This window comes from Puntigrus tetrazona, chromosome 23 (assembly GCF_018831695.1).
Source record: "Puntigrus tetrazona isolate hp1 chromosome 23, ASM1883169v1, whole genome shotgun sequence".
Taxonomy (NCBI): Eukaryota; Metazoa; Chordata; class Actinopteri; order Cypriniformes; family Cyprinidae; genus Puntigrus; species Puntigrus tetrazona.
Genome location: NC_056721.1, coordinates 6838543 through 6857672, shown reverse-complemented (window position 1 = coordinate 6857672; position 19130 = coordinate 6838543). Strand labels below are relative to the sequence as shown.

At 38.4% G+C, this 19130-nt stretch overlaps 1 protein-coding gene across 1 annotated transcript; it reads left to right on the top strand.

Annotated features, from left to right (window-relative positions):
• Positions 1 to 207: 207 nt before the first annotated feature.
• cables2b (Cdk5 and Abl enzyme substrate 2b) lies at positions 208 to 18866 on the top strand. Its single transcript, XM_043223998.1, has 9 exons — positions 208 to 740; positions 9119 to 9211; positions 11378 to 11455; positions 13702 to 13810; positions 14008 to 14161; positions 15156 to 15250; positions 15619 to 15725; positions 16307 to 16511; positions 17267 to 18866. Exons 1-9 carry the CDS (start codon positions 238 to 240, stop codon positions 17405 to 17407), a joined length of 1485 nt encoding a protein of 494 aa, XP_043079933.1. The 5' UTR covers positions 208 to 237; the 3' UTR covers positions 17408 to 18866.
• Positions 18867 to 19130: the final 264 nt, after the last annotated feature.

Here is a 19130-nt window from a genome sequence, read left to right as displayed (position 1 = left end):
CAAAAAAGCCGCTGAGGTCGCATCTAAAGTCCTTCATTTTCTCTCTCTCCTGTCGGAGCGCGCCTGCGAAATTATTTTAAACGCTTTATGACTCATCAGCCAATCAAATCCGCGCACGCTCTATCTATTTACTAAAATCCTGGCCTCTAAGCCAATCGGTTGAGGGTGGGCGTGTCCCGGCGAGTAGCGCCGGGGTAGAAACAGAACCGAGCGGCGGCGGACGCGGTTTACTCGAGAATGGCGGCTGCTGCGTGCAGTACGCAGAGCACTCTGAACCCATGCGCTGGCAAGCTGCTCCGAGAGCACCTGCGGAAAAGTAAAGATTCGCGGAGGAGGCAAGCCGCGCTTTTGTTTCTCACTAATATATCCTTGGACGGTCGGCCAGTGCGGAACAATGTGAGCGCAGCGGGCCCGAGTGATGCCGAGTTTCAGTGCTCTGACATCGGTGCGACTGTGAACGAACTGTCCGCTGCGGCCAGTAGCGATGGGACCTTCTCCAGCCTCTCTGTGCCCAGACTCGGGCTGCTCGGCGTACCGCCCATCCTGGTCCTGCCGTCGGATTCTGGGTTTAGCAACCCCGGGAGCACCGAGATGTTCCTGGAGAGGGAGAGGGGCTCGTTCTCCTCGCAGAGCAACCTCCTGTCCCCCTGCAGTCTGCAGCCCACTCCGCTCGGAGCGCGGAAGTCTCCAACGCTGCTGTCGGTGCAGAGCTGCGGCTCCTCGCTGGAGTCTCGTCCGCGGTGGGTTCTGCACGGGTTTCTGAACAGGGCTTTCGCTTTAGGGGCAGGACGAGACAGGACAGTTCACTGCATTCTGATAGTTTACGTAAACTTCGGAACAAAAAGACTTGGCCGTGTTTACCTAGGCAGCATATTTATGCATGTCATGTGTGACGAGGTGATAAGTTAGCGTCTTATTTTATTTGATTTTGATCTTAAAGCTGTGGATGCTTAAATCGTTTAATAGTGGATATTAATACATTAACCCCCTTAAAATAAATGTTTTGCTAGTTTTGTGGTAGAAAAGTAAATATAATGTCAAAATGTAGAAAAACTGTTCATAATCAGTATAGCAAGCGTCTTATATTATAAATTAAAAATTAGTGCTTCTAATGTTGTATTTGTTTTAATGCCAGAAAAGGCTATATTTTAAAATTTCTTCCATTGCCATCCTTTTCACACTCATTTTTGGGATGAAAAGAAATGTTAAAATATTAGGTTTTTATGCTTTATATTAGAGTTCTTATTGCGTAAGTAAAGAGTAATTCTGATAAACTATATAAAATTAATGTGTAATTTCTTTCTGAGGTTTAATATAATTGCACAGTTTATTGTTTTTTTTTTTTTAATATTCCAGCATTAACAAGGACACGTAACGTAAGGTGTTAGTCATTCCTCTGAGCAGTCTAAATAGGCATGCTTTGTAGCAGATTGACCCAACCTGTATATTTAGAGGGAGAGGCACCATAGAGTCATCCAGACTAATGATACGAGGGTTTATATAAAATGTCACCAACGTCAATGTTCACTCTATTCTTTTATTATTTACTAGAGATTTCAAAGATCTGATTACAGAGGACCATGTATAGTAACACAAAGCGTATGCACGATTTCTTCATGATTTTTAGTCATTTAACATATCCGTCCAGTCAGAGTCCAATTTGCTTGTGCTTTAAATATACACCCCTATTTACAGCGAATGAATCATCTGGGGGTTATGTGATCTGTAGTTTTCGAAACGCGCATTTTTCCGGTCCGTTTCCAAAATCCTTTCCAAATATCACTTTGGGAATTATATTAGAAGCGTCTTTTGTTGTTGTTCTTTAAATATACAAGCTTTCAGGTTGCGCTGATCTGCAGATAGAAAACTAGGGTGAAATGACAAGTCACCGCCATAGATTTTATCTGCTTGACTTTTAAATGTTGTTCCAGGGACGCAACTTTTTTTAAAAAAAGTTTCCGTTCTCGCTATAATCTGATTGACCACAGACTGAACAAACCCCTTTCTGGAATCCAGATGACTTCACAGCCAAATGAACCTTGCCTAAAAATGGCCATTTGTGTGTGAAGTTTTCAGCTTTGGTTGGTCTATCTCGTCACATGAGGAAGTGAAAAAGCTTGGCGTACACATTGTGAGAGAATGACGTTTATGTTTAGCTCTTAATCTCACCAGTCCATTGAGCAATAGGAGGTCTTTATTCTTTTGACTATACCTCCCCCCAAACCCTCTTCCCAACTTCACTTTTAACAGGGGTGCGGTTGTGACATGTAGATTCAAACCAGACTGACAGTCGCGGCAGACATTTGCTTTGCTTTATCAGCTGGAGCTTTGAGGTCAGTCTGTGCTGCGTTTAGGGGTGGTGGTGCTCTTCCAGCGCTTCATGCTGCCTTGTGCACACAGTACCTGCAGAGATTAAAGCTTAAGACATTCTGTCATATTCTCAACCCTTCAAAGGGTCTCCGCAGGCCTGGGGGGATTGAACCGTCTCTGCACTGGAGAATAAATCAGGGCTACGTGAACTTGATTCAAATGTTGCGGCTTCCTAAAATAGTTCCAGTAAATGCATCCAACATGCATTTAAATTGACCTTTCATTGCTTGAAAGCAACCTCTCAGAGTCAGTTTTTTTAGTAACCGTTCTTAGCATGGTCACTGAGAGACGTGACATTCAAAATAAAGACGTTTGAATAGTACAACAAGTAGGAGCTTGTTTACCGCACTTGCCAAATTCTCAGCTTCGTGCATTGTCAAAATGCTTCTGAGGCTTTGAACTGTTTATGTAGTTGCTCAAAAGAGAGCTGTTTTGCAATCAATAGTGGAAAGACTTTTGCGTGAGGTGTTTTTTTTTTTGCTTTTGCCTTTGGGTTATATTCATTTTTGCTGTTTGAACATGAATCCCTGTGGTAACTTTTTAAAGGGTGAATCTTACCGTCTCTTCATTTAAATGTTCTCACATTGAGCTCTATTACACATGCCTCTTTTTCTGATGGAGAAGTCAAGTCTTATGAAGACATTTTCCAACCTTAAATATCCTAAATTCTATCGTCATTTTCTTAGCCTGTTCGAAACGCGAGACATTTCTGTCCTTCATTTCATTGAAAAAAATGTTAAGCTCACAAAAAAATCACAAATGCATCAAGCTAGAACAATGGAGAATCTTTATTTTGCAAATAGAACATTTACATTTCACCAAATTTTGTATTTTTTGTATTTTTCTGCTGCTTAGTTTGTATATTGCATTTTTGTGCGCGACCGCTTCACGCAAAGGCGGCAAGGACTATTAAGGTACTTCTGCCAGTTGAGGAATCGAGTCCGTGACAATTCACTCTGTATCTCTTGACTTCTGTCACTCTTGTTCTGAGCGTGCTAAGTGGAAAACATCTCTGTAATCTCATTAGTTATGTCTAGTAATGGGTAGTCTAGACACGACAGAGAAAACTGTTGATTCTTCTTGTTTGGGGGAAGTCGTTACGTGCGAGTTAATAACTGAACCGGCGTATCCGTGTACAGGGAAGTGGTGTTGTTTGCAGATTGACCTTGGGTTTGGCTCATGCGCTTGTCAATAGCACCCGTGGCATAATCCGAATTTGAAGCTGAGGTTCTCCAGGAAAACAATGTTCAGCGTGAAGGATGCTATTAGTGTCATTTGGCTGTCCTCCACCTTTGCCGTTTTAGATGTGCTGTTTTATCATTAGATCTGATGACAGCGTGAGACATTATGTATAATGAATTTTTCATGTCAACAGAAAGGCTCTCCTCACACTCTCCTTGCTGTTGAAAACAAGTGTTATGGGAGTGAGCCTAAATGGTATGCCTTTGTGTACACTTGAGTGTGCGTAGGTTTTTTAAAAAATATCATATATTAACAAAGACAAATAACACATTATTAACACTACTGTTCCTAGGTTTAATGTTTGAAAAATGTTTTTAGCTGGGATATGACCGATCTCATGGAGAATTTAAACGCGTCGTTCACCCAAAAATGAAAATGTGCTGTTAATTTACTCTTGGCCAGCCAATATACAGGAGACTTTTCTTTAGTACAACAGTAAAGGAGAATTTTAGCTGAACTGTGGGTCTTGGTGATTCACGAAATGAAAGTGAGCAAAACCATATCAAAGAACACAAAATGAATATCCGTGCCTCCTGACAATATATTGAGGTCTCGTAATATGAAAAGATCAGTTTGTGCAAGAAACAGAACATTATTTACGTTATTACCCATGTAAAAAGGCATGAGGGAGAATTAACCAACAGCAAATGTATGTGAGAGGACAACATAGACCAACAACAAGAAACATTTAAAATGCCCTTATTATGGGTTATTAAAGGTTCATATTTTGGTTTTGTCCTAAGCAACGGGTCGACATGCATGTAAGGTCAAATACCACTTTCATTTTCATATAATATGCATTTATTCTTTACCTAATTTGTTCTAAGACTACCAATCGATTTGTCCCCTCCCGTGATTGGTCGATTTGATTTAAAGCAGTGTTTTTGAGCTTTTAACCAACCCAGGCTCGATGGAAATATGTGCCTCTAAATGGCTGCATTTCTGTACACCTTACTACACTGCACGTTTCTCTGCACTTTCAAAGTGAAATGCCCAAAGAGTGGCGCTAAAACACACATTTAATACACGACCGTGGCGCGTTTTTTATTTACATGTACCTATTGGGGCTTTTTTATTTTGCTGCTTGGGGTACGTTTTGCAGCCGTTCAGAATTCAAGTATCCAGTGAGTGTTGCTAAATTTCCAGTGATGTTGGAAATATCCCCTACACCAAAGCCCAAGCCCAAACTTACGCTATAGTGTTAACAAATGCAAAAGTAGTTCATTTTCTGAAGCAGACTATTTTAACTTCCCTATTTGGATTTGAGCTGTTTTGTTCATCCGAAGTTTCACAGGATTCGAATCTGAGATTCAGTGCAACACGGTATCACATGAGTCACAGAGTAAATCTACAGTTTTGCAGAAATGTATGAAGAGGCACGTATTTCCAATGAGGCCAGGTTGCTTTTACCACTCCAAAAGCGGCACCTAGTGGCAAAGAATGAATTGGCATTTTCATTCAGACCAACATGAAAATCAAGTTTTCCAAGACATTAGCGGGTAATATACTAATGTTTTTACGTTGATGTCTGTATGAAACAGCTTGGGATGTTGTTTTTGTTTTGTTTTGTTTTTTTAAACTTTTTTAAATGATTCAGACTCGACTTTCTTTTGAGACAATAACTTTATACGCTGTGCACTTTTAAAACGTTTCATTCACTTGTTGCACACTTTTTAAAAATCCATAATAGGGGACTTTTACAACATTTGGAAACAGTTGTGATTTATTAATATTTTCCGGATACTTTATGTACTGCCTGCAGACCTTATTGAAGTATATATACTTCAATCATATGTTTATGTACAATCCAAAACAGCAGCTGTCTTGAACTACTAAACTCTGAGGCAAAGATCTGGCTCTTAAATTATGTAGTAGCCCATGTCTCACCTCCAACACACCAGCCCACGGATTGAAGCCTGACATTTCACCCACTCTCTTCCTCTTGAGCCTGTGCTTCGGCACTTTTTGCCCCGGCGCTGCTTCTCTAGCCTTGTCTTTTATCCCCGTGTGCTATTGGAACATTGGAAGCATGGAATCAGGCCATATGTTCTCTCAGCACTTTAATTCTGTGCATGTCCAGTCCAGGCAGGATTACGCCAGGGTATTTATTCAAAGCTTTGTGACGTGATTGTGGCCAGACTGCATCCAGTCAGCCAGGAACAGCTATTGATCCCTGGAATGAGGGGCAGGGATCTGCTGGACATAAAAATATGAGATATATAATAGACATGGGTTATGAAGATAGAAGAGCAGCGGTACAGTATATGGAGGAGAACATTTTAACATTCCTCTGCCTCTTAACTTGAGTTATTCCTGTAGGATAGTACATTCTTTCTTAACTGTTTGTTTATCCTTGCCAGCCTGCTGCATGAGATTCCATGGGCTGATGAGTCATCCTCTCATGTGGATTTTCTGTTGTCTTACAGTTGTTTTACTATTTTAATGCAAGGAAATCAAAAAATGTAAAATTACATGTGCCCGACTGCATAAAGCACAAAGTGTGATTTTTATTAAATTTTTTTCTTCTTCTTCTTCTTCCTTAAGGCTGCCCTTAAGGTTCTCTTATACTTGCATAAAATATCCTTAAATGCTTGTGAAATGTTTGTAAAAATTGTTATATTAGATTCCGTATTTCATCAATTAGTTTTCTTTGTCAGCACAGGCTTTGTATTTCTTTTTGAAACTGATGGGTTGTTCCTCATCAATTTTATTTATTAAGTTTTATAAAATCTTATTAAAATTAAAGTTAATTTTGGCAATGGTCATATATTCATAAGGTCAGATGAATGAGACCGTGATCAGTTAGTACCAACCGAGACATTAGTTTAGGGACCAGTTCTCACTGGTTGCTTATTAGCATGATTTTACATATAGGCTGTTTATTAGTAGCTTATTAGAACATATTAATGCCTTAACTATTTTGTTGACCAGAACCACCAAAAGTAAAGTATGAAACAAATTGTTATACAGTACCCTGTCTGAGCAAAGTCTGTACATTTTAATCTGATGTGAATTAAATTACTGTTGACTTAAGTTTTTACAGTTGTATTTTTACATACTTAACGGTTTAGTAGATTTTCCATGATATATCTTGTATCATCTAGATTTTTATGCCAGTGCATCACTAAATAAGTAATGTAAATGTATTCGCTTAGAAGCAATGTTGTTTTTAATAATGTCGTCATTGATACACAGAGACGAGTCTAATCAATAAAGAAATTTGTTGTTTCCATGAACGCTCTTAATGGATGATTCAGACAAACACATCCATCTTTCTCTGGGCAATCTGCCCACTCTGATTGTGTCTGTGATTTGATTTGACCCCCGGCGTCCCGCCTCACCAAACTCGTGTCTTAGTCCCCTCTCCATCCCATTTTCTGCATTTGAGACGGATGCAAATGGATTGAGATTTACTAGAAAACAGAGAGAAAAGACAGAATAAATGAAATGTCAGGATCAAGTGAGTGACAGATGGGCCGAGGAGAATGAGGTTTACCCAAAGCTGGCAGCTGCTTCAGAGTTCATCACGTTTTTCATTCTGGAGATAATAAAAGGGTTTCAAGTCATTTGTTTTCGGTCACAGTCTTCAGTTTTTCTTTGCTCTCTTCTTCTCGCTCGCCTGCACGCAGGTGCGGTTCCTCGCCCTGGGTTATGATAACAGTAATTCAGATTCGGAGGGAGGGTGTATCGCTACACAAATGGCGGAGCAGATGGAGGGTGCGAATAGGGGGAGCTGTTTGTGTTTGTTCGGCACGCTAGGGTTGTGTAATAGTTTTTACATCAAACCAAACAGAAGGTAGATGTGGCCTGGTTTGGTGGCCAAAACAGAAATCTGTGATGCTCGTGTAGGGATAGAGGGTACAAGCTTTGAATACACACAGATGAGACGTAGATCAAAAGTTATGTAACTGACTTTCTATGGGTTTTTTGATAGACGTTAATTACATGTCTGAACCACATCATATTTAAGCTTCCAAAAGTGAAAATTCTGGCATTACTCACTCGTGTCGTTCCAGACCTGGAAGATATCATTGATATTGCTGCCGAGAGCTTGCTGACCCTGCATATACAACTATGTAACTACCGCGTTCAAGACCCAGAAAGGTAGTAAGGACATAATTAAAATACTCCATGTGACATCAGTGGTTCATAACCTTAATTTTATGAATCTCTGAGAATAATTTTGTCTGCAAAGCAAATGACTTTATTCAATGAGTATTCTCATTAAAATATCGTAGCTGTTTGAACCACTATTTTAATGGTGCCCTAACTACCTCTCTAGGCCTTAAATGCATCAGTTGTGTTGCTGTCCCTTTAAGACTGACTAGCTGTTGATCTGGTGTCATTCTAAAGCCCTAACAACTGCTCAGTTATGAAACTGTTGGTTTGCAGTGCACATTATTATTTAACCAGGACGTAAGACGAAATGTAGCAGAAATCTTGTGAGATTTGACCGGCTGTCTGCTCAGGCACTTGGTATTTGGCATTTAAAACCTGATCTCCTAGTTTAATGCGCCATAATCCATATTTTCCAAAGAATTGCAGAGCTCTTGGCACTCTTGTGCATTCCTATGCATGATACATTTGAGTTGCTTAAAAAATACAATATAGAATTTTATAGGAAAAAAAAAACCTGTTGCAACCTAACAGTTTGCACTATTTATATGCTTTAATGAATGCTAAATAAATAAAAATCAAAGTTGTAAAAGATTTTTTTATATATTTGTGTGTGTGTGTGTGTGTGTGTATGCATATATGTATGCCTGTATATTAACTTTTCTATAATTTTGTACAGACACCATATTGTCAGTGGTGATTGCCTTGTACAGTACTTTCTGGTCTCCTGCTGCTTCTTTTTTTACACACGGAATGATTTAACAATGTTTTATTGCAAGAGATTCATCATTATTTAAAAGGAAACTGTCTGTCTTTTATCAAAATGTAATAACTAGCCCTGCTCTCATCACATCTTAGTAAAATGTGAGGGTAGTTTCATGTCAACGAGCAAAGAGACATAATGGTGGTGCCAAGTGGAGCAGGTCATGGTCAGTTTCATTAGCCATAATGGCACATTCTCTTGAGGAGGGGAAACAGCCAGTTGGTTGGCTCACACACTTCAGTCACATTTAAACAGCATTTAAACACTGCAGCAGCGCTTGGCTGAACGGGAACAAACGGGTGTATAATAATACATGACTTTATATAGAACAAATGAAAGGAATCGCATTTGGTTTAAAGCGGTTTCAAGCAGCATAAATCCTGTGTGTGTGCTGAATTTTGTGTTTTGTTTTGATTCTTTCCGTCGAAGTTGAGTTTGGATGAAATACTTGTGGGCATTTGGGCTGTTTTGAATAGTTCTGATGTAGCTGCTCTGAGTCACAGCTGCATGCATTATAAAGCTCGCGTCTAATTTTCAGACAGTGGTGAGGTGAAACCAAATATGAAAGACTAAAGGATTTTCATTTCATGTTTTACCCATGTTCTGTCCATCTGTATTTGTCCTCAGGAGTCGGAACGCATCTGGCTCTCCTCGTCCACGCTCCGTGAAGAAAGTCCACTTTATTAAGAACATGAGGCAGTATGATACCAGGGGCAGCAGGTGTGTTTATTCATTCCTCCATATGTGTGTGTGTGTGGGTTTGGGTTGGTAATACCAGTGATAACAGCCCTCTGTCTGGCTGTGTGTGTGTGTGTGTGTGTGTGTGTGTGTGTGTGTGTGTCTGTCTCTTTCCCATGCTAGTCATGTTTTCCTCTCTCTGTTCTTCAAACAAACAATCTGGCTCTCGTCATCATTCTCTTCTCAGTTTGGCAATGATCTGTTTACAATTACTTTATGCAGTGCTCTTGTACGATTCATGTGATAACAACATCATATCTCTAACGGTTTATACACAAATAGCAATTACACATTTCCTATTATCATAAGTCACTTTTTAATGAAGGCCGTATTAAAACGGTACATTTCTTTTATTTTGGGCAATCAGCAAGTTTGATATTCTGAAGAACGGCAAAAGTAGGTTATTATCAGTTTATATTAAGTTTGGGGTCATTAAGGATGCATTAAACTGATCAAAAGCGAAAACATACCACTGCAGTAAAGGCCTGACAAGGTATCAGAAAGCAGGAAACCCAGCCTCTGGTGATGACCATGAGGCAGTCATTGCTCACAATGGATTTAACAAATTATTACAAAATGAACATTATTTATTGTGCTGTCCAATTAGAGCGCCTAAAATGGGGAGCTGTGTATAAAAATGGTTGTAATTAATAAGGATTTTGTTATATTTTTGTTCAACCCATTTAATTAAAGCTTAAAGTCTTGATTGTTTCATTTTAATTCTAGTCTGGTGGCATATAGAGCCACGGTTAAACAGTTATGGAAATGTCGCGTCTAAATAAATAAATAAGTGTGTGTGTGTTTTAGACCTTACTTTTATATTCAAATTGAAAAAAAATAATATTTTAAACTGTAATAATATTTCACAATATCAATGTTTTTTGGTTTTTCACTAATTTTGATGCAAATTGTTTTATTAGCTTTGTTCATGTCTTACTGAAGAATGCCAACTGCATTGAACCCCAAAGTTACAAAATTTGTATTTCAGTTATCTAAATTTGCATAACATCTATGATTGGATATTATGTCATAGTTTTGACACCGAATTTGGAATTTGGTTGTTCTCTTCAGGAAGTGGCTGTTCTCCGTGAGATCTGGCCTCATTCCATCTGTTGAACGTTGGCTATGTTTACAAAAATCCCATTATAAACTGCCCCAAATAGACAGCGGCCCATATTTTCTGCTTGTGTTCCCAGGCCTTGGGTTTTCACACACAAATACGCACGTACCTACTACTGCATTCTCAGGGTCACAGACAGGATTGCTTAATGACCAAGATATTTTCCACTGGATGATCACAGGTCCAGATAAGCCTGGTGTTCAGTGGCCTCATCTATGGAATAAATGCAGAGGCTCAATATAAAAAAAGCGAACAAAAAGTAAGCTAAAACTCTTCTCTATAGAAAACAATGGAGCACAGTTGCAGAATTCACATTAATATCCTGTAAGACTGTTGGGGTCCTGCTTTTATATAGCATTTTTCAATTTTAATATTTAATAAACAATCTGAAAATCACCTTGACAAGGTAACCACCGATAAAATACCCTTAACTATAATGTAGAAACTTACATTTTCTGTGAAGCTAGTTTGTAGTTATACAAATAAATGCGAGTTCAGTATAAAAATGGATGGTTTTCTTAATGGAGACACATGATGGTTGTTAACAATCTATTAAACCCAATATTGATACCTGAGATAGAAATGGAAATCCATCCCAGAAATCTGTAGAAAATGATTGGATTAATTGCACTGACTCATGCACACTGTTATTTCTGGAGAAATGTCCCCACTGACATGTGACTGCTGCGGTAGACCCTCAGTTTCGTGTTAACTGCCATCTTACCACACTTTGACATTTCTATGGTTAAGAGGCAGTCACACACCAATAGCTGACTCACACCCCCCACTTCCTGTGTTTTTGTGTGGAGAAATGAGAGAGATGTGTACACTGGGACTGATAGTGCAGGTGTTTTAACTGTGTGTGTGTGTGTGTGTGTTGAGGCAGGAGTGTATTTTGAAAACTGCCTTATTTGACCACTCTGGTGTCACAGGTATTGTTTGGTCTTGATCTGAATGTAGAGATTAGCGTGTCCTTTATGAGCCGGCCTGTGGGTGTAATGTTAACTAGTTTGTGTTCACCACTACAGGATCGTGCTTATCTGCGCCAAAAGGTCTTTGTGTGCCGCCTTCTCTGTGCTGCCTTATGGAGAGAGCTTCCACATCAGGTATGCATGAAACAGACATGAAAATCTGCCTATTTAAATCAAAGGTCCGGTTTGCCTGTACAGTATAGTGTAATAGGGGTACATTCACTCAGTCAAGCTTAATGAAGCTATGTTTCTCAAGTTGTCTGTTATCAGGTAGGATTTTGGTTTGCACTTTAGCCAGTCTGTTTGATTCAGATTTTCATACATTAATCAGGCAAAAGACTCAAGTAATAAGTGTTAAATCTGTCTATTCAGACCAATTATTCACTCTCTTACTGAATCGCTTTGTAACAGTTATTGACTCACTGAATCATTCAGTATTACTTTCAACAACTCAAAATGAACCAGGAATATACTGTAATGTAATATTCTTTTTTTTTTTTTTTTTTTTTTTTAAATATGCCTTTATTCGTCTCTAAAATGCATGTTGAAGACTCACACGGAAGAGAATGCATTTTTTTTTTAAAAAGTTGGTTTTGTTTTCTTGCAAAAAAAAATATTCTTGAGGCTTCATAACATTTCAGTTGAACCATTGATGTCACATGGACTATTTTAATGATGTTCTTACTACTTTTCTGGGTAAAGAAATTGTTTCAGTTATATAACTATGGAGGGTCAGAAAGCGCTTGCAATTCAGCTCTTGCAAAATATCATAATTATTATTCCGAAGATGAGCAAATGTCTTATGGGTTTGGAAACGAAGTAATTATTGACAGATTTGTATTTATTTTTGAATGAAGTTGCCCTTTAAGTTTTTCCTTGGTATATTTGTACATTTATATTGTTAGCAAGAGACTGGGTTTGAATAATCCCATACAAAACCATACTAACATAGTAGAAGAATTGATGGATCATTAAGGTTGAGAATTCAAAATTAGAATTGAAATTTGTATTCCTAGCTGTCAGTTGCATTACATGTTTTTACATTTCCTAAATCTCAAATAGTCAGATGCACAGTTACGGAGTTATGTTGATCTGAATATAAGGTCTGTTTGGTTTCCTTGGCTTTTCTCAGGGATTCATATCTAGGTGAGATTCAGGGCAAATGGGACAGGAAGGAATTTTTCCCACATCCATGAAATGCTTCCTGGCATGACACGGCCAAAACCTCCTCTCCTTTCCCACCCTCTTTCATTATGGTTTCATGAAATGCTGAAAAAAGGAATCGAACCATGGGAAACTTTGTCTTTTAGGTCACTTTTTTTGAAAAAGAGAAGAAATTAAACAGCCATGTTATGCAAGAAGTCTAAGACCGTAGATAAGGGATGCTAGACGTAGTGAAAACTATATATATATATGTTTGTGTGTGCGTGTGTGTTCAGTCAGTGCTTAAAGAGCAGCTCTGTACACAACACTCAGCTACTTCTGAAAGGAAAAGCAATAGATTGGGACATCAGGTTGAATTTAAAGCTGTCTGTATTGGGTGAGTTAGACTTGTGTGTGTTGTTAATTGAGTGTTGAATTAGCTCTGTGTTTGAACTTGTTTTCTGTAAAGCTCTGTGTGCTGCGCTTTCAACCAAACAACAGTAATTTTAATGAGCTAGCATGTCTTTGTCTTGTTTCGTTGTGGGAAATATTGCAAGGCCCATCTCAAGGGCTTTTATTTTTAAATAGCCAACAGATTTTAGTGTATGTCACAGTTTTTTTAGAAGTAGGTAGCCTTAAGAGGATTCACAGTCTTACAGAGCATTTGATTGGACAGTGTTGCGGGTCGTTAATGTGAGTCATTAATATGTTTGGACTGTTTTCTCAAAAGAAAATGTAATTTACATATCAACTAAAATAAAGGATTTTAATGCAAGTAGTTTTAATGCATTAAATATGCCTTGTAATGCACTTTAATTAAATAATTGTCAACAGTAAATGCATTATAACACTTTTCAATTAAATGAAAATTAAAACAGTTAACTAAAACACTTTTTTTTTTTTTTTTTTTTTTTTTTTTTTTTTTTTTAAATGCATGTCATGTGACCATTATCTGACATCAGACAGCAATGAATGTGCAAATGTGTTGTTAAAGGAATGATTAACCCCAAAATTACTTTGAAACACAAATGAATATTTTTGGCTATTCTAAGTTGTGATTATCAAAATTTTTTGAGTGCACTATCCCTTTAAATTCTTAAAATATTAATATTTCAGTGTACTTCAAATAAAATGTCAGGTCAAAGGGGATCAGCTGACAAATACGTCTGGCCATCCCTGTTCTTAATTTTAGATTTAATCATTGAAAACAAGCATCTGTCAATCTGTCTTTGTGTCAGTGACCCTCGTCTGGATGCCCAGCGGCGGAGGCACTCATCTGGAGGAATATCCACCACCCTAGAGATGCTTCCCGGGCTAGAAGGGGTGGAACTGGGCATGTACGGCAGGGTAAGAGCGTGTCATTCTTTCACTGCACCTGTCAATCAGTCAGTCAGGAAATGTCACAGGGCGTTGTGCTCCGTGTACCGCTGGACCTGCTCAGGAATGACAGCTTTATATCATTTGATGCATCCAGAGGGCTAAAGGGGCCCGTCAGGACGTCTCAGGCTGACAGACGGCTTGTTATGATATTATTTGTTGTGCAGACGGTGTCGTACGCTCAGTTCCTGTACCCAACTAACGCTCTGGACCGCCACAAGCCCGCAGTGGATCTCGCTCTACCCGTGCCCTATTCCAGAAACAGCATCCCTTGCAGTTATCCTCCCTCTCGCCTTAACAGCACCGTCGGCCTGGACCTGGGTATGTCTCCCACATATACACACACTCTTGTGAGGACCATATATAGGCATATATTGTCCTCAAATAAGCTAAATATCTGAAGAATAACCCTAGACCTACTCTATACATAAACTTTCTTGGTCTTATTTGGTATTACTTGGCCAACTTGGATAATTAGTGAAGATACAGTATCTTTTTTGTTTGTTTTTACTGAACACCTGTAACTCTTTTCTATGACAGATTCCTTTGCTTCTGACCTTTTTTCGACTTTGTAAGGCTTTGTAAGTGCGTGTTGTAATGCTTAAAAGCATTTTAATGCTAATTCTGGACTGTGGACACGCAAAAGTTGTTTCATTCCCTTCTAAATGGTGAAATTAAATCACACAAGCATGCAAAGCATACACACATTCACTCAGAAACTAAACACACACACTCATTCAAAAAGTGTGCAGTAACTGGGAGCTTAATAAAGGTTCTAATGCTGTATAATTCACAGAGTGGGTAGGGACATTTCAATCAACTTGGTAGACATGGTTATTATCACAGTATTTCAGGCACAAATGTGTGTGTCTGCGTGTGTGTGTGTGTGTGTGTCATAATTACTAATGCTGCTATTCCTGTATTCTAATGCTTAGTGAGTGTGTGAGTCATCAACACAGCTCTGTGTATTCTTGTGCCTTATTTAGCAAGCCTGCATTTGCAACACTTGTGTCAACCAAGTGTGTCACTGATTGTACGTGCTGAGCGCTAATAGCTGTTTTTATATGTGTCGTCTTAAAGTAAATGTTCAGCCAAAAATAAAAAAACACTGTCATTTATTCACCGTGAAATGTAACCGACGTCTGGTTTTTGGTTGAACTACCCCTTTAATATAACTAAGCCTAGTCAGTGCAGGAAGATGCTGGCACCATCTCAAAAACATGCTTAAATTAGCCATATTAAGTTGTGTTTCCTGTAGTTTGATTGGCTCAATTGACAGCCGTGTGTGTGTGTGTGTGGGGTGGTGTTTTTTCAGGCCTTGAAGACATTGACTATGACCCTAATGTGCTCAGTGACCCACGGTGGCCATGTGGAAAACATAAAAGAGTGCTCATCTTTGCCTCATACATGGTGAGAGAGATTATTATTGATTATTTATCATATATTGGTTATTATCTTGTTGTTACTTTTAAATCATACCACGCAGCACAGCTGCTCAGCCATTTACCTATTCACAGATATGTTTTTGTGTTTTGGAAGGTTTAATGCAGCCCAGTTAGGTCTTGTTTCTTGTTTTTAGACATTAATTTACCCATCATACACATCTGTAGGGATGAATGGCTATCTGTGTTATTAAACCTCTGGGCTGAAAGCAGGGTGGTCTGACCTACAGACGTCATACTGACCGCTGGATAATACTGCTTATACCCGTGTACCCTGGAAAAAGTTTACCGATGTAAATTTTCTGTTAACGGTGACTCGCTTTCTCTCTCTTACAGACAACAGTAATAGAGTACGTCAAACCGTCAGATCTGAAAAAGGACATGAATGAGACCTTTAAGGAAAAGTTCCCCCACATCAAACTCACACTGAGCAAAATCAGAAGGTACACACAAATGTTTTTAAACGTTTAGCCTCAAATGCTTAAATACACAGGTAGGTTAATCAGAAAATGGTATTCTTTGTATGTGTGCAGTTACCAGATTAAACCTTTTTTTTTTACATTTAACAGTTAAATTTTAAAGGGATAGTTCACCCAAAAAAAAGAATTCTGTCATGAATTACTCCCCTTCATGTTGTTCCAAAGCTGTAAGTCCTTAGTTCTTCTTCAGGATACAAATGAAGATATTTTTGATGAAATCCGAGACCTCTCTGACCCTCTATAGTGAGCAAGTGTGCATGCTCAGGTCCTGAAAGGTAGTAAGGACATCATTATAGTCCATCTGACATCAGTGGTTCAACTGTAATTTTATGAAGCTACGAGAATGCCATTTGTACAAAAATAATGATTTTATTCAGTGATTTCCTAATTTGTGTTCCAAATATGCAAAGTCTTATGAGTTTGGAACGACAGATTTTTCATTTTTGAGTGAACGATCCCTTTTAAAGTTCAAAAGTGCTTGAAATGACATTTGTGGATAAAGACGTTGTTGTTTTGCCGTCTTTGTCATTCCCTCTCTTCATCAGTTTGAAGAGAGAAATTCGTTCAGTAGGAGAGGAGTCTTCCTTGCAGCCGGTTACCATAGCCATGGCTTTTGTGTACTTTGAGAAGCTGGTCCTGCAGGGGCGTCTCAACAAGCAGAACAGGAAGCTGGTGGCAGCCGCGTGCCTACTGCTCGCCGCCAAGATCAGCAGCGACCTGAAGAAACAAGAGGTCAAGCAACTGATTGACGTGAGTGATGCTCTGAAACACGCATACACTACAGTTCAAAAGTTTGGAGATGGTGAAAGCTTAGTCCCTTATGAGTAACAAGGCTGCATTTATTGAATGAAAAATACATCGTAAACAGTAATATTGTGATATATTATTGTATTTTAAATGAAATTTATTCTCGAGATACAAAGCAGAATTTTTCAACATCACTTATCATCATTCAAATATTCTGACTCGGCTGTCACGATTCATCGATTCTATCGACTATTCGATTTTATTTATTTTTGTTTTTGTCCATGTCGGGTAACCGCTAAAATACCAGAAGTAGCGCTTTTCACAAAATAGAATCCATGAAAAGCATTATCAGACAATTTTCCCAAATCACTTAAATCTACGCATCTGTTCATCACTATTTCAAAATAAAAGTTTGAACCATCACATATTCATTAAACGGTAAACTGTAAAACAATCGTCAGGCTGCCGGCGCCCCCTCTAGGCCTTTGTTGTAATGTATACATTAACCTTTATATTGTTTATAATACATTGCCATTCAGTACAGTACCATTTATTAAAAAAAAATTATAATAATTGCAAGTTCAATGAAAATGTTCTTGATTGCTGGGGGGTTTTTTTGGTTGGGAAATTAATCTCTTAGATGAATCGATTAATCTGTTAACTAATTTATTGATTAATCGAAATGAAAACAGCCATTAGTGGCAGCCCTATGTTGTATCTATCGCTAATCTGTATCTGGTTTTTTTTTCTGCCCAAAGAAACTGGAGGAGAGGTTCCGGATTAGCCGTCGAGAGCTGATCGCTTTTGAGTTCACCATCTTGGTGGCTCTGGAAATGGCGCTTTACCTACCGGAGAGCAAAGTCATGCCCCACTACCGCAAACTGGTGCAGCAGACCTGACGTGGGTCGAGCGGGAGGGCTCCGGGCCGTCGTGAATATGCAGATGAGATGCTTAAAGCAGTGGAAAGCGTGGGACAGTTTGAGGTATCGGAGCGAATGCACATCAACGCGGAGCTCTAAGGAAGAACCGACGTTTCCAAATGATGCTTTATATAGCAATCTGGCCAGCGGCTTTTCTTTTCATGGCTGTATGGTTTAGTGACCACCATGGGAATACTGCTGAGGAAAACAGCACGGGTCTTCTTTTATTGAAAGCAGAAGGTTTTAGCACTCAAACGACAAGGGAAGAGTTTAACTCCTGCTACTTCACTTGTGTGCATGCACGTTTTTTTAACATCCCGTATCTATTTACCAAAAACAGCTTTTATTTAATTTACACCTCTCCTTTTGTATAGAACGACCTACCATTCACTGTAACACTAAAGCACTTTAAAACAAACAAACAAAAAAAAGACTATACATGTAAACGTTATGCAATAATAATATAGTCATTAGCACAGATTACGTAATATATATGCACTCACTTTAGTAGCGTACTCAAAGTGTTATTGAGTGACTGACTAAATCTACCTTAGCGTTTAGACCTGGTATGTTGATTACTGTTGATAGGGCTAGATATTACTGTGAAGAGTGCTCTATGTTAGAGCTAATTTCAAGAAAAGCACATTTTCGGTGCTGGCATTCTTGCTTTTTCTTCTTTCTAAATTCCACAGAAGAAAGTCATGATGTAAAAAAGGAGTAAAAGATTAGTTTTATTTATTTTAATTCTTATAATGGTATTAATACACATTGTATTAATGTACGTACACGGTTCCATGCTAAATTCATTTTCTTTTTCTTTTCTTTTTTTTTTTTTTTTTTTTCAAAGAAATTTCTACTGTTGTTCAACAAGGTTGCATCAAGTTGATGAACAATTTTACACCATATTAACGCTTTTAGTGTCTTCACTAATTCAAATAAATGCAGCTCTTTTGAGCAAGCTCTTAGAATCCTGAAAATGTACAATAGTAGTAATAATAATAAAATAATAATTTAACAGTGATAAATGTTTGTTGAGCAAATTGGAATGATTTTTGAAGGATCATCTGACACAGATGCCTGGTCTAATAATGGCATCAGAGGAATAAATGACATTTTAAAACGCATTACAACAGAAAACGGTACAAAACGACTGTTTTACTCCATTTTAAATCAATTACATGCAGCCTTGGTGAGCTTGTGTATATATATATTGTATGCTAATTTCACTGTTCATTCATTAATTACCATGACATTTTGTGTTTGTCTCAATTTCTCAACTAGTAGCATGGCCATGCGTCATTCGTGTCATGATTTAACCCGAAAGGTTTCCTCAATCTATGCAAAATCTTAGACGCGCTTGTCCCATTTACTCACAAAACACCCCATTCCCGAAAACATTGCACCGTTTGTGAGTAGCCAGTTTGCGGACGGGCTCCTTTTCTCTTTTTTTTTTTTTTTTTTTTTTTTTTTTTTTTTTTTTTTTTTTGACTGATGTATTTCGCATCCTTCTATTTACGTTGTAAACGTCGTCCACAAATGTCATATTTTTATGATGGTAATCCTAAAATAAGACGTTGCATTCCCGTGATACGATGCTGTGCTGTGAAAGCACCATTTACAGGCGAGTGTGCCAGAGCTGCCCTCTAAAGGAAGCGATTTGCAATCACATGTTAACAGGAAAACTGTTAGGAAGCGGATTTTG

Bases quoted from the DNA above. Each gene is read 5' to 3' on its own strand.
- cables2b (XM_043223998.1), top strand. From the start codon at position 238: ATGGCGGCTGCTGCGTGCAGTACGCAGAGCACTCTGAACCCATGCGCT. The intron at 15,726-16,306 runs GTACACACAAAT...TCTCTTCATCAG, and splicing joins ACACTGAGCAAAATCAGAAG to TTTGAAGAGAGAAATTCGTT. The intron at 16,512-17,266 runs GTGAGTGATGCT...TTCTGCCCAAAG, and splicing joins AGGTCAAGCAACTGATTGAC to AAACTGGAGGAGAGGTTCCG.